At 38.2% G+C, this 15,451-nt stretch overlaps 1 protein-coding gene across 1 annotated transcript; it reads left to right on the top strand.

Annotated features, from left to right (window-relative positions):
• Positions 1 to 9,662: 9,662 nt before the first annotated feature.
• On the top strand, positions 9,663 to 10,271 carry LOC139735306 (uncharacterized). Its single transcript, XM_071646063.1, has one exon. The coding sequence runs from the start codon at positions 9,663 to 9,665 to the stop codon at positions 10,269 to 10,271; it is 609 nt and encodes a 202-aa protein (XP_071502164.1).
• The last annotated feature ends 5,180 nt before the right edge of the window (positions 10,272 to 15,451 follow it).

Here is a 15,451-nt window from a genome sequence, read left to right as displayed (position 1 = left end):
ATATCCCATTATGAATGTGCTTGCATATTGACCGATGTGTCCGGGTCTTAAATCTTTCTGAACATACCTTTTTGATATCTGAATACACTAAAGTACTTAAGGTATGCATTTTTTCAAATACCAACTCTTTTTCAAATTACCTTGATGTGTGGTTTTAGAAAAAAAAAGATCATTCAAAGTAAATAAGTATAGAAGATATTTGAATACAGGGCAGTAGGCCCAACTGTATAACATTTGTAAAATATGTGCTTTTGTAAATAATCGTTCTTACCTCATTTTGCCTTGTTCGTATTTCTTTTGGTAAGGTTAAAATTAAGTTTTCACCTTTCAAAATGTTTTGCATACTTCAAACTTTTTTGTTGTTATCCTTATCAGGATATTTCCTCCAACAGGAAATTCCAAGGCAAAGATGCAATTTTTGGCATTGAAGTAAAAAGTTCATTTCATGTTGGAATCAATATAAAGAGTAAAATGGAGTAAAATTCATACAACAGAAAATTTGGGTAGAAAGAGTTAAAGTGTGTTTGTGTGTGTGTGTGTGTGTGTGTGTGTTGTGTGTGTTTCCTTTTTCATAATCGAGTGCTACTCCAAACAATGAAATCGGTCACAGTTACTTGTGTAAAGTAAGTGTTATATCCTATTAACTCTGTCATGGATTTGTTCATAGAAATTTATACATTCGTTTTTTGATTGATGGTAAAACAAATCGTGGATTCTCATCAAGTCATGATTGTTCTTGATATGTCACTGTAAGTCCGGTTATTGATGCGAAGCATGCAATTTCTTCAGATTTCGTTTCAGAGACTGTAGTATATAGATTTGTATTCAAGCCAATGTGATATTTGTGAGGCAATGACATCGTCACTTTTTCTAATTTTCATAAACTTTTATCATGTGATGACGACTGATGTTTCTGTTTCATTAGAGACAAATAAGAGACAAATTTCAAAATGTCATAATATGGGTGTTTCGAATTTAACGAATTTGTCCGTGTGTATTTGGTTTGTATTCAGTACATTAATTCATTACAACTACGGTGCAAAAGTATAGAATCGTGTCTGACGAGAAGTGGAGATATACTGGTGTGAATGAATATATGGCTTACTGTTGTGTGTAAGTGTGTTTGCGTGTGTGTGTGTGTGCGTATGTGTGCGGTGTGTGTGTGTGTGTTTTGAGGGTTTTTTGTGGAAAAAATACATGATTTTCCTGAAACCAAATTTATTTTTTTTTTTTTTTGTTTGGTTGGTTGGTTGGTTGTTGGTTTGTTGGTTTGTTGTTGTTGTTGTTGTTGTTTTTGTTGTTTTTGGTTTTTTTTTTTTTTTTTTGGGGGGGGGGGCAACAAGTATACACCTGTACCCATTTTTAATTTTCTAGCAGCAAGTGTTCCTGGCAGGATGTTTTCTTCTTCAACATTAATATATTTCAAACACATTTGTGATTGAGGAGAAAATTATTCTGTAATAGTGTTTATTTCAGTGCTCGATATTTAGGGTTTTTTTTAAGGAAGTGCTTGTTTGAGCGCTTGTTTGTTTGGTTGTTTGTACGTAACAAATCATCAAAAATGTATTTCATTTCATTTCATTTCATTCATTTATTTAAGCACGGCAACATACTTCAGTCCGGAGACTGAACTCCGGACTGAATTCTAGAACTGCCAGCCATTTCGATGATTGCGAGATGGAAGTTTGCAAAGTGTTTTTTACACTATCTCTACCATGAAATGTGATTGATTCGATGTCAAATTATGTTTTATGCAAATCCATGCAAATGTTTTTGTATGTATGCAGCTATGTGCATGTAAAGCTCAGCTTTTATATGTGTCCTTATAATGTCCTAACAATGAACTGAATGCTTCTATAGCCGCCTTGACTGATGTCTTATTCTACATTTACATTACATTATGACTTCTAAGCTTCTACAGAATGTTTGTTGCAAATAAAAATAGTTATATCTCCTGTGTCATTTAAAATAAAAAACCATAGTATTTAATTAGAGACCACAAAAACTCAATTGCTATTTTGCGAAGTATTTTTTGTAGTTACCTACCATGTTGATTGTTTGTTTACCCCCTCTGCATCATTTACCCCTTTGTGCACTCTCCCCTTTCTCGTCCATATTCTCTGCGAATGGAAACTTGGAAGAAGTGTTAACTTTTCAAATGAACACAAACTTAGGTGACTTACGACTCCTTAAACAGCCAACATGAATTTATCCAAGGATTTTTATCATCCCTCTCTTTGATAGAGAGAGAAAAAAAAACATCAGATGATTTCAAGAAGCTTTATAACTTTCCCGTAATTGGAATGTCTGAAACTTTTTCTCTTTTTTTTCACGCAAGTTCCCCTAATACAATTCAGTATTCCTGACAATGAAATACGGAAATAAAGAATGGTTTTGTCCAAACTGTCGCAGTTGGAGCTTTATACTGACGTCTATATGATAGCTTCATATATATTAAAAGATAATCTTGACGAAACTTCAGATTTCGAATATCAAATCAATTCAAATAGGTTATACGAATCATATGTGTAAACTTAATGAATTACATCATAAATATAAACAAAAATTCAAAAGAATCAATAAAATATTGTAAATCTAAGATAATGTATCACTCACAAGCATTGTAAAAAGTGCGGGATATTCAACATGGAAAGTAACGAAATAAGGAATAAAGTAAAATTGCAAAAATAGAATTAATTACACAAAAATTTATCGTAACGATCGTGTTATTAGATCCCTCTGATCAGGGATATGCTTATACACGTTTATCAACTAAAACGTTTTACTTTACCACAGCACAAAGTGAAATTGTTGAGATTGTTAAATCATTTCAACCTAAGACTTCAAGTGGATATAATATAGTAATGAATGCATTATGAAGTTACTTCAAATTGATGATTCATTTAAATACACCTCTCTTTTTTCTCTATTCTGCGGAATGTGCTGAAACTTGCTGAGGATTGCATAAGTAATACGAATATACAAAAAAAAAAGTTATAAAACAGAGGTTACAAATATACTATTTCATTATTGCCCTCTTCGTTACAAAAAAAAAAAAGAAATAGAAGATTTTGTATAAAATATGTGGTTTTTTTTTACAGTTTGCAACACTCTTGATCAATTAAAGTTTGGTTTTAATTTCGCAGTTTACAGTTGTTACAAAAATACAGCTGCTACAAAAAGGACACCTTATTGGCCCTTGATACCACAGTTCGTAAAACTTTCCTTTACAAATACAAGTTCAGTTCAGTTTATTTTCCATCCAGCAAGGAGTGAAACAAAGTATGTTATAATACAAAACATGCCTAAAACAATCAAATTATTTGATTAATTTTATTCAAGGAAAAAAGAAATACAAAATGAAAAGTTACACCCATAATATGATAATGAAATGTGATATACACTTGTAGGTAGTATTACCAAGAATACATATGTATGCTTTGAAGGATAACAAAAAAGTAGGTATGGAAACATTCAAAGCATCATGGTCCAAACATTGCCAAATGTGTAAAATAATTTACCCGACAATCTTAAACAATGTCAAATCTTCAACGTATAGAATTAACATACCTGTATAAAAAAGCACACATTCACTATACCACATACACACAAGTAATCGCCACAGAAGCTCTGGAGACTTCTGCATCATGCACTACCGCACTTTATTTCCCACTCAGTGAGTGGTGACGGGGTCATCTCACTAGACCGACGCCCACGAGTCACATAACTCACGAGTTCGACATTGAAAACAAGTCCATGAGTCATACCAACTCACGAGACATACAGCCCATGAGTTCGACACTAGGCAAATGAAGACCATGAGTTCGACACCAGGGCTTAATGTGTCGATCTCGTGGGCCTTGTTAGCTTATAGTGTCGAACTGATCGATGGGTTGTATGACTCGTGAGCTAGTATGACTCGTGGGTTGTATGACTCGTGGGTGTTGTGGGGGTACTTTGTCGTATTGCATAACTTGTATTATCCTTGTATGATGCTTGCATGATATGTCTCTTGAACCGTTTGACTATGCATGTGTATAGCATCTGGTCGTCTTCATTTTGTATTATCATGAAATATTGTGCACATTAAAGTCAATCATCACAAGTACTGTCCAATTTTTCGATTCAAATACATGGAACAATTCATCAAATTTGTTCCATTGACTATGTGATACAGTTATATATCAAAAGGGAAAACAGAGATAAATCAATCAATCAAACAAACAAATATGATATAGCTGCTACCAGGGACCTGCCTGCAGCTACCAATAGCACTTTCGTGGATGAGGAGTTTCTAGAAAATGCTCTCGATTGCGATTGTAGTGTTTTGACGCCACCAACACCGCAGAAATGCCTATCGAACGGTATAGTCACTGCGAGGAGACAATAAATTCGATTGCCTATTGACGGTGTAGAACCAGTCAATAAAATTATGCTGTTAATACTCCCCCTCCCCATCGCAGTTTGCTGCGGAGTAATAAGTGTTCTCACGTTTTCACTACATAAAACGGCCCTGTCAACTTTGTACAGTTTGATCAGCGCGAGCACACGAGAACAACTACTGTTAAAGGTTAATTCAGGGATCATTGAAACAAGGTCGAAGATATCGTATAATGAAAGGTTGATGAGATGAAGGAGATATATGTATCATCAGAACAGTGCGCAGTTTATGTATTGTTAATTACACCTCCAGTACTGTGGAAAGTTCATCAGTTTTGAATATCCGGTTTCAATCGACAATGATTATTATCCATGCATGAAAACGAATATTACGATAAAGCTTATCATAACACTGATAGGCCAAACAATAATTTACAAAACGATATTTCCCTGTACAAAGTTCTCCGTTCGTGTATGAGTAATTCACAACACATCTCTACCGGAGACTGTCTCTTACGATTCCTCATAATGCATAATGATGTGGTCATACTTCTATGGCGCATTCTTTACAACTAGTGCTAGAAAATGTTGGGAAATTTCTAATTTGTGTTTTTAGTGCGCATTGATGGAAATGGATATGAATTTTCCATTTTCACCACCATGTTCAAGCGACCAAGATAATAAACTAAATTACTGCATTATTTATTGTTGTGTCGGTAGAGTAAACTGTTTAATTATGGTTTGTTTGGTTTTTTTTTAATTTCCATCTGAGAAGATGGCTGGGTAGGCAATAGCTGGTCTTTCATGGGGTCCAGTTGGATGTAAGGCGGGACCACTTCATCGGATTAAACACCCTGCTCTTTGCGATAAATGAATGAAGCGGGATCTTTTACGTGCATGAGTTGTGACTCTCTCACACGGAACCTCTTCTTTATGTCCTACATAGTATTTGAGGGACAGAGTGTTTTGCCTCTTATCAAAGGGGACGGTATGCTTACACACAACATTGCTCAGTGAGACCCGGGAATCGAACTGAGGTCCTTTGGATCGTAAGGCAGACGCGCTACTGACTGAGCTAACTCACCGGAGTTGATCAAAGCGTTGATTTCATTTGAAACGAGAACATCATGAATATAGAAATGAGAACATGCCACAAGGGTGATGATAAGCAGATAAGTAAGTCTCTTTGCTTGAGGAGGATAGGTGTCATTGTTCCCGTAGAACGACAAAGAAAATGCATTAGATAGTTCGTTATCAAAACAATATTATTAACGAATGAAGATTTATTGGTGAATACATTTTGCTCAGACACCCAATCCGCTTTGTTCATCAGGTCATGATCAGATAGTCAAAATGGGATCGATGTCTATGAGAGGAAGTTGAACGGTCAAAGAGAATAAAGATTGCTGAGTGACGGCCGCTGTCGCGGCGTCAGCGTCGCCATTGTCGGCCTCCCTCTCCCTGGTCGGCAACACCGTAGTCGGCTCGACGCTGGTTACAGATCGGCGTTTTATGGTCATTCGTGTAGAGAGCATCGACTTCTCCCCTGCGGTCTGCCAGTAGAGGCCTGCGCCTTGGTCGGGAGGGCTGCCCGAATCCTGGTACACGCCGTTGAGGTTGGAGATGGGGTTGCCGTCAAACCACCAAGCCCCTTCCAGAGTGACAGCGTCATTAGCATCAGAGGTTGGGTTGTTGTCCCTGTCCCTCGTGGAGAAGAGGTTGCCGGAGAGAGGACCCAATGAATCGCCTGTTTCCAATGACGACAGGATGGGAAGGAAAGGGGTGAAGTGAATTAATGGGAGAGTGAGAGATAAAAGCCACATGAATCACTGTGCTCTCTGATTTTGACATCTTGTGTCTTGTATTTAGTTAATAATATGATATTTAAATTATACAACAAAGATCATGCGAAATCAGAAGCGACTCAGTCCAAGATTACCTAGTACATGTATGCACTTTGTCAGGTTACTGATGACATGCTTCTTATATTATATTTGAAGCAAACTTTAGACTTTAGAAATTGTGTTCACCTTGGACGAGTTTTACGACGATCATCATCGATGCGATATTTAGTCCGGTTGTAAACATTTGCCACTCTCTAGCTGATTTTGACAGATAGAGCAAAACCAAATAAAACAGTGAACATTTCATTAAGATTAAAATGTTCGAAAAAACAAGATTTACAGATTTTTGAAGTTTCTCCCACCAGAGCCCAAAAAGTACATGTGGCATGAATGAAGTAATTACTTTTTTTGCTCCTCATTGACCTTTTTGCCTGCACACAAATGTTGGCCAAAATATACTTTGGAATGAATTCAACAAGAATAAAAAAAAAATGGAGAGGGGTGCGTGCGTACCCCCTTTAAATTTGTAAAGGAGCCCCCTCTTTATGGAATTCCTGGATCCGCCCCTGCTCTCGCAGGAGCAAATGTCATGGAACCCTCTGCCATAGTCACACCATTTTCTGGGTGTCACGTCTAGCCTATAGTCAGCATGTTTGTCATTATTGTTATTGTTATTGTTGTTATTGTTATTATTCTTCTTATTATTATTATAATTATCATTGTTGTTGTTGTTGTTGTTGTTGTTGTTGAAGGATCATCACCTCCGCTGCTCCAGGACTACTACAAGAATCGCTATTTCGTGAGGATGTCCCCGCCTTTCCTGTGCAAAACATGCCACTTCGAAAACGTGCTGCAGACTATTATTGGCACACAAAAGAGTCAGAACTGAAGATGGAGTGCTTTATACTGAAAAAAACTGGGCTGAGAAAAAAAAACACGTGTAAATAGAGGTTTCGACGACAACTTGACGAGTGTGTAACATAACAACACTCCCAGAATTATTACCGGCCGTGCCCGAGTACCCGCTGACCGTAAGCGGAAACGCCGCCGCCTCGCTGCCGACCTGGAAGTTCGTGTACTCAGCGACAAGCGACCTTCCGTCGACGTCCATCATCTCGACGAGCAGGCCGCAGCTGACCGCGGTCGTCATCTTGTTCACAAAGTCAAGTCCGATCCACATTTCGCCGGCATCGTTGTCGACGAATCCCTTTGCGTAGTCGTCCCAGTCTCGGTAGAACGACACTTTTCCGTTTGACCGCCTTTGCATTATCTGGCAAGATATCCACATACAATTGGATATATATCGGACATATATAAATATGTTTAGATACTTATATGAATGAACTAAAAACACGATAACAAGATTATATCATTAGTTACGTTCAGACGGTAATCCTTATTGAACTTCGAGGATACTAAGTATGGGGCACCAAGTGTAGCATGGTCTCTTCCGTCTCAAAGTCGGTAATTTCCTCGACGAAACGACAATTTTGTCAATGAAACAGATACTTGACGGCCCATTCTTACCTACGAGCTTACCCTCGAAATTAGCTTATCCTTGAAGTTAAGGATCACCATCTGATCGTAACTAATGATAATCACAATTACATAACAAAGGATTACAGTTTATGTGTTGGAAGGCATAGTTATGCTAAATCAAGCCACACTGTCACATTACACCGTCTTCGATGGAGAAACGTGTCTTGCTTAATAAGGAAAGAAGTGTTTGGATGGTTTGTGATTACTTATCAGAACGCAATGCAAGACTAAAATTGGTACTTATAGATATATGTCATCGTTAGTCAAACACTCACAACGTCGGAGTCATAAGATGGCGATGTTGTTGTTCCCTCACTAAATGTGGCCGATGCCGTGGGTGGCTGAGAAGAAGCAGATCTTATTACTGCAGTTGTAGCTTTGAACAATGTTGCGGGTAGTTGCGTCGAAGGAGAAGCTGTTGTTACAGTTCTTTCTCGCGTTGAAGGTGGCGTTGATGCTGCATTGCTGGTTGCAGTTGTGGCCAACTGAGAAGTTGAAGTGAGTGGTGTGATAATTATTTGCTTTGTATTGGTCGCAACAGCCGAAAGAGTTTGTGTTGGGGTGGCGGTCGATTGTTCGGACACCACAGAAGTTGACGATGTTGCTAAATTTGTGGTTGCAGAAACTGTTGTCGATATCAGCCTGTATGTTGGTTTTGATGTTCCTTCTGATGTGATAGGTTGTGTTGTTACAGTTGTAGGACTTGTCGTAGGAACAGTTGTTGTTGCTATTGATGGGGTTGCCATCACCATGTAAGCATCGCTAATTGATGAGGATCCTGCTGTTCCTCGAGATGACATCCTGGATGTTGTGGAGTGTGTGGTTTCAGCTTGTGGTTGTAGAGTTGTTGGAATTGCTGTAACGCTCTGCATGTGGAAATGATAACACTAATGATTTCAGGCGATGAATATGAGCAAAGAGGGAGAGGAGAGAGGGCCTGTTGTCGTTAGAACGCATAACTTTACGTCACATATCAGCTCTTAATGTAGTTACCTCGAATTGTGAAAGTTTGAAGATTAGATGCTATTTTTCAAAGAAAACAATGGATGAAGAAGTTATAATGCGCTGTTGTGTTGAGAACTCAAAGTAAATCACTAATTACTCATTTAAAAATTGATGACTTATATTGTATGTAATAGGAATCCACAAACGATACAACATTTGAAGCCTTGATTGCACGATAGTTGCCTTACTTTGACTTTTTTGTCCGGAGAGTAGAAATACTGTCCCAGGACCTCGTCATCGCTCACAAAGTCCGAAGGGTACTGGTTGAAGGTGGCCGAGTTGATGTCACAAATCTCATCGGCTGAGTAATAGTTGATCGACAGACAATCTGGTCGTACAGAGCACATCATCACACACCTCATCCGAGAAGTTTCGGGTACTCTCTCCATCAAATGATTTCGGAGAGTTATCCCGCTCTGAGGGAGATAAATATAAAGTGTTCCTCCCCATCTCCTGCCACCATCTGAGACCCCAAAACAACAATAAAGGCACAGGAAAAGAACATCATAGTCCCTGTATTAACGATGATATTCCAAAGCAGGGTTCCTTCTATCCTTGTCTTTTTATTGACTGTCCTAAAAAAAAAAACAACTTATATCCAAATACTCAGGAAGACTGCCTTGCCACTGAAAATCCTCAGCACAATCACATGTTGAAAAAGGCGTCTCTTATCACACATCAATCTATTGAGAACGCATGCGCAGCCGAATGGAGTAGACGCGCCATCTTTGAACTCCGTCCTCTCCTCAAGAAACAATACTATTTTCAATGCCTGGAGGTAACTATTGACGCTGCAAAAGGGGTAAAATTACATTTTCGCACCTGTAGAACAATTTGTTACTGCTTTTTGCTTCTTTCTCAATGAGGAAAACCTATGACTTAAGGCGCAAAACCATGCCTGGTCAATCTCAGCGTTCCACCAGTACCAGTGCACAGTGCCCACGCCCTAAGTCACCCGTATTGGAGGAGAAACTCCAGAAGGAGATTGAATCCCTGAAAGAGAAGCTGGTGCTATCGGAGATTTACCAACGAAAGTCGAATCTCCTGTTCTACGGCTTGGAGAAAAAATCAGAAGAAAATGTGGAAAACGTGCTCCGAGAAGCTTTTGTGTGTCTCGGCTTGAGCGACGAAGAAGCCCAGTCAGTTGCCCTAGTCAACGCTCACCGACTTCCGAGGCGTAACGACGCAAATAAGGCTCCCCAACCGATCATCGCGAAGTTCGTGTACATGTCCCAACGGAATCGAGTGCTCTCCGCCTTCGAAAAACGACCACGACATCCCGTTCCCGCTCAACCTGGAATCGTTCAGCCCAGGCCGCTCAGAATCAGTGTGCGCACCGACCTTCCTCCAGCTCTCAAGGCTGAGCGTGGCAACCTTGCTGCCGTCGCCTATAAGCTCAGGAAGGAACAAAATCTCTCCACCAAGATCGTTGTCGTTGGTACCAGGGTCCTGTTATTCTCCAAAGCAAAGAGTGCTACAGAGTGGCAACCATACAAAGAATGAATGGTGAGCTTTGATGAGGACTAGGCCCTATAACCATACTGTTATGTTGAAATTTCATCCCATAACACAACGGAAACTACAAAAAAAAAGAAGAAGAAGAATAAAATAGTCTTAGACTGTGTATAATTTATGTACTAGGTGTTTCAAAAAACATTTCCCACTTTTGATCATTAATAATTCTGAAAATGTTCATTCGATAAAACTGTCATTGATATGAGTAATAGCTGATTAATGTACAATTTTGTTGAAGGTAATTTAAATGTGAAAGCATAAATCAATTTCATTGAATCTAAGATTGATTTTGAAGTAAGGTTTCAGATTTTGGTCAAATTTTAACCCTCTGTACAAAAATGAACTTTACACAGAAACCAATGATGTGTATGTGAGTGTGTGCTGACAATGGCCCTGAACAATGGACATGCCTGAACCACCTGTTCACTAGGCGTCAGTCTCGCGCTCCCTGGCACATGAATGCTTAATCAATAATTCATGTTGATTGCCCTGGGCACTGCTAGTCTGAATTCATGCACGGTAAAGGGTAAAATGCATGCACATGGAAAAAGTAAGCACATGTTTCCACGTGCTTGCAAACACCACATTTCATTCCAGCTGGCAATCATTTTCAAATTTTGCTTCACATGTCACTAAATTTGGGATATAATTAAGCATAAATGATCTAAAGTTCCTCATTTTTATACAACTGTCTACTAATTAAATAGTCTGACAAATTTTCGCTTTTTCGATAAAAAGAGATCATTCTTGATAAAGAGGTCAGCAGCATTTATCATTGGGACGATTTGTTTAAGGCTCCATATACACAAGTGTATACTCTAATTGATTTTCTTTGCTTCCTGTCACCATGTTTACGATAGAACAGAAGGTATTCATTGTAATTTCGTTTTTCAGAATTAGGGAGAGCACTGTCAAAGTCACGACTCAAAGACAGTATCGGCAGGTGTTTGACTTTACACAGATACTGCCAGAGGCTGAATAAAGACTAGTTGTGACAGTGGAATTTCTCATGAATAAATAATGAAGCATTCAAACCCTGGCCATTGTTCAGGACCATTGTCAGGGTGTTAACCACACACTCCCATACACACCCATTGACTCCTGTGCAAAGTGAAATTTTGTACAGAGGGTTGAAAATTGAGCAAAATCTGGAACCTAACTGTGAAATTAATCATAGATTTCATGAAACTGATTTATGCTTTCATATTTAAACCACCTTCAACCAAATTGTACAGTATTCAGCTATCACTCATATCAATGTCAGTGTTATCTGATATATTGTTTATGAATTATCAAGAATCAAAAGTGGGAAATGTTTTTTGAAACACCTAGTACTTACTTTTTTTTGTTTGGTTTTTGTGGGCCATAGTGATCCTGGTTGTAATCTGGCAGATTGTTCGGATGTCATTTTGACGATTGACCTTATGTCCTATACAGTATACAGGTCAAAAGACATGTTTAATTGAAGTGTTATGTACCAAATGTTCATTTGTTGGATTGTTATGACTTGATTCATTGTATAAGAAACAATTACGATTTAATGAGTTTAGGACGTTCACTCTGGACTACTTGGATTTAATGGTGCAACCCACACGCTGTTTATGTGTCCGTCATTTCACAGTGAAAATTATAGAGCTATGAGGCCTATACCTGGTGCGTCACCTATCCAGCCTGTTGGCTTCTCCAGTACCTACACAAAACCCTGTTTGATATGAGTTATCATAATGATATGAATGTAATTCAGGTAATTAACGTCTATTCTGTTTGTTTCAAGTCTCCGTCACAGCCAATAAGAGTTTTTACTCTTGAAAATAAACTTTTTTTTTCTAACCTATTTTTTTTTTACAGTAGTTTCCAGATATTCAACAAATAGTTTGTTGATAAACACGCCTACCTTATAACACAAATTTCCTTTTTATCATTTATTTGATAAACAGATGTATGAACAACGATGACCGTTTTTGAATTCCTTTTCTTTCTTTGGATGAATGGTACAGCTTTTATCAATTTTTCCAACCATGTGAACTAATCTGAAGACAGTAATGACTGTATGTTTACTGCTCAAAAAAGATATTTATGCTCTTTTTTCCCTACCCATATTGATCTTTTGAGCTTATTATACACATGGCGTCTCCCGGTATTTAACAACCAGCATGATAATGTTAATTATTGTATCGAGGGGGCGCTTTTTCTTTTTCTTTGTTTCTTTGAAAAATGGTACAGCTTTTATCAGTTTTTCCAACTATGTGAACTAATCAGAAGATAGTACGGACTGTAGTGTTTACTACTCGGAGATATACTCTTTTCCCCTACCCATATTGATCTTCTGAGCTTATTATATACTTATGGCGTCTCCCGGTTTTTAAGAACCGGCATAATAATGTTAAATACTGTATCGAGGGGGTGCTTTGGTGAGCAATATGCCCTTATTGCTGTGATTGACCTACACACGTACACACACGAAAAAAAAAAATCACTTCAGTCGTTTTTCTTTCGAACCCGCATGCCATTGCAGTGTAATGATTGCTTTGTGACAGTTAAAAATCACACAGATCTCAGTTCAGAGAGTTTGAGATGATATGTAAAATTGTATGTAACCACAAGTCATGGATTCGTTTTTGTTTTGTTTTTTTTCGTCTTCTTCTTCTTCTTTCTTTCGACCCTATGCAGCAAACACCAGGTGAATGTCACGAACAAATGCATTGCTGGCTGTAATACCACCATGCCTAAGAGTACAATTGCATTCTATGACTCTGTATCTTGTACATTCCTAGTATGAAGCTCCGTGAAATTCTACACGAACGCAAGCACTTTTTCTTTTTCTTTTTTCTATTGTTTAATTTTAACGCATTGGTATTGATCGACTGGCCCATGATTACTGTTTACAACAAGTCGGCATGCAGGTATCCACCTGGGTTTCGCTATTTTGTTTGTTTGTTTTTTTTTTTTAACCACCCTATGCGGTAAACACCAGGGGGGCGTTTCATCAACGAGTTCGTCGGAGTTTTCACCGACGAATTTGCTATCAGCCAATCAGACGCAAGGATTTATACTGACAACTGTCAAAAGCTAATGAAATCCTTGGTCTGATTGGCTGATAGCAAATTTGTCGGTGAAAACTCCGACGAACTCGTTGATGAAACGCCCCCCAGGTGAATGTCACGAGCAATTTCATTTCTGGCTGCAGTACCACCATCCAAAGCAAAGTACTTGAACGCTGTTGACTGTACATTCATGCTCACGCGTTCTGGAACATCATACATTAACACAATCGTTTTTTTTTCTATGGCATAATTTGACCACACTGTAATCGATCGCCTGAGTATGAAGTTCAGGATATAATGTTTTATTTGGAAGTAAAGTTTTTCCTGATTATATTTTGACATAAAATTTGAAGCTGTGAAATTTGGATTGATAACACGGATGCATGCTTTCTGTTACATATCATATTGTATGCGTGTAGACATACAATATGCATGCATGTAGATCTTCAGTAAGCACCTGTCTGTAATTCGTTTCCTGAGTCGATCCATTTCTTAGACAGTAATTAGTGCAGCTGCAATTATTATGAACAACTCTTTATTTACCACTGATGTACATACGGAAACAAATGCTAAAACCATACGAGTTGTTTCCAAATTTCATCTGCATCGCAATAACAGTTTCGAACAACGTGTCGAATATCAGATTTTTTTTTCATTATTCGGTGTATTCCCCTGCCATACCGGCCAGCTTGAGGGGATATGCACTACATTTGTACCACGTGTTTTTCTCTTATATGCCCGACGATCAGCTTATGCATCGATCGAACATCACCATTCGTAAATTGGACATCTTTTTTTCCGTGCAAGTCTTTAAGGTTTTAAATGTCGTCTTGTTTTCATCTATGACCTGTACTACATCGCCCAATGTTATCCTCTTTTACACCTTGTGGTATAAAGGACAGTTACTTTTCTTTTGTTGTTGTGTTTTCCTTGCTAATTCATGTTTTGGTATTTTGGTATTATACCGAAATAATCTGATTGACTGATTCACTGGGTAGTCTTCTTTCCTGGCGCACTGTCACTGCGACAATTTCCCTAGGAACTGTCTTTTTAAAGCACATCGTATAAACATTAGGCCTATTTGTTTCATACCTGTGAGCTTGTTATATTGTTAGGGCTATAACCGATTTTTTTATTTTCATTTTTTATTACTCCAAATGCTTGTGATTGAACTATACTTCCTCCAAGATGGCATTCCGCAGTTACAGCTACAGTACCTTTATTTACCGGTGTCTGTGTGTAGAGATAGTTGCTTTTTTTAACTTTCTACCCACATTCCAATATTGCAGATAATATACATCACTCAGTTAATTTCTGTGATTCAGATAGTTTGAGGCGAAATGCAGGTAACCAACTGGGTTCTTTATCTTCTCCACCCTCTTTAATTAACTGCCTAATGAGAGTTATGAATAATTGAAAAGTATTGTTTCACATCCATCGTACAAGCTAAAGCCAATTCGTATGTCATCATATTGTACATGTATATTGCTACTCTTCATCATAAGGCATGACATTGAATACGTAAATACAGCAGGATGACTGTCTGTATAATGTGTCACCTACAGCATTCAAGCAATTCAAGTCAAATTTAGCATGTATTTTGATTTAGAAGTGTAGTTTTGCAAGACACCAATGTGTTAGTATAAGGAAAATGTGTTGCCATGGTAACCACTCACCTATGTATTTAAATAGACCATTTAAGGTATGAAGGTTAAATTCGGTGTATTTGGTATTAACGTCATTGCCCTCATGATATCACCTACTCTAAAGCAACACTCGGGACAGGGATATAAATCGTCTTCACTGATAATTTTAATTATCTGTGTGTTTTTTTTTCTCTGCCCACGTTTCACTACTGCTCCGCAGTTATTATATAACACCTAGTTAATTCCAAGGTCTGTAAGTCACAGACTTGAGTATTGTATCACACACACAGAGAAATTACGGTTCTAATTTGCACCCTAGAGGGTGCATATCGTTGTAACACCAGCGGCTCCATTTAGGGTTCTATTTTTGGGGGTGCTTATTTAGCACCCTAAATTTAACACCATATATGGTGCATATTTGCACCCCTCCATTGGGTTCCCTTTCTGCACCCAATGGGGTTCATATCGTTGTAACACC

The sequence above is a fragment of the Diadema antillarum genome, unplaced genomic scaffold, assembly GCF_040938485.1.
Source record: "Diadema antillarum isolate AM-2024a unplaced genomic scaffold, OU_Dant_1.0 seq00000569_RagTag, whole genome shotgun sequence".
Classification (NCBI taxonomy): Eukaryota; Metazoa; Echinodermata; class Echinoidea; order Diadematoida; family Diadematidae; genus Diadema; species Diadema antillarum.
This window is presented reverse-complemented; position numbering and strand designations above follow the sequence as displayed.

Bases quoted from the DNA above. Each gene is read 5' to 3' on its own strand.
- LOC139735306 (XM_071646063.1), top strand. From the start codon at position 9,663: ATGCCTGGTCAATCTCAGCGTTCCACCAGTACCAGTGCACAGTGCCCA.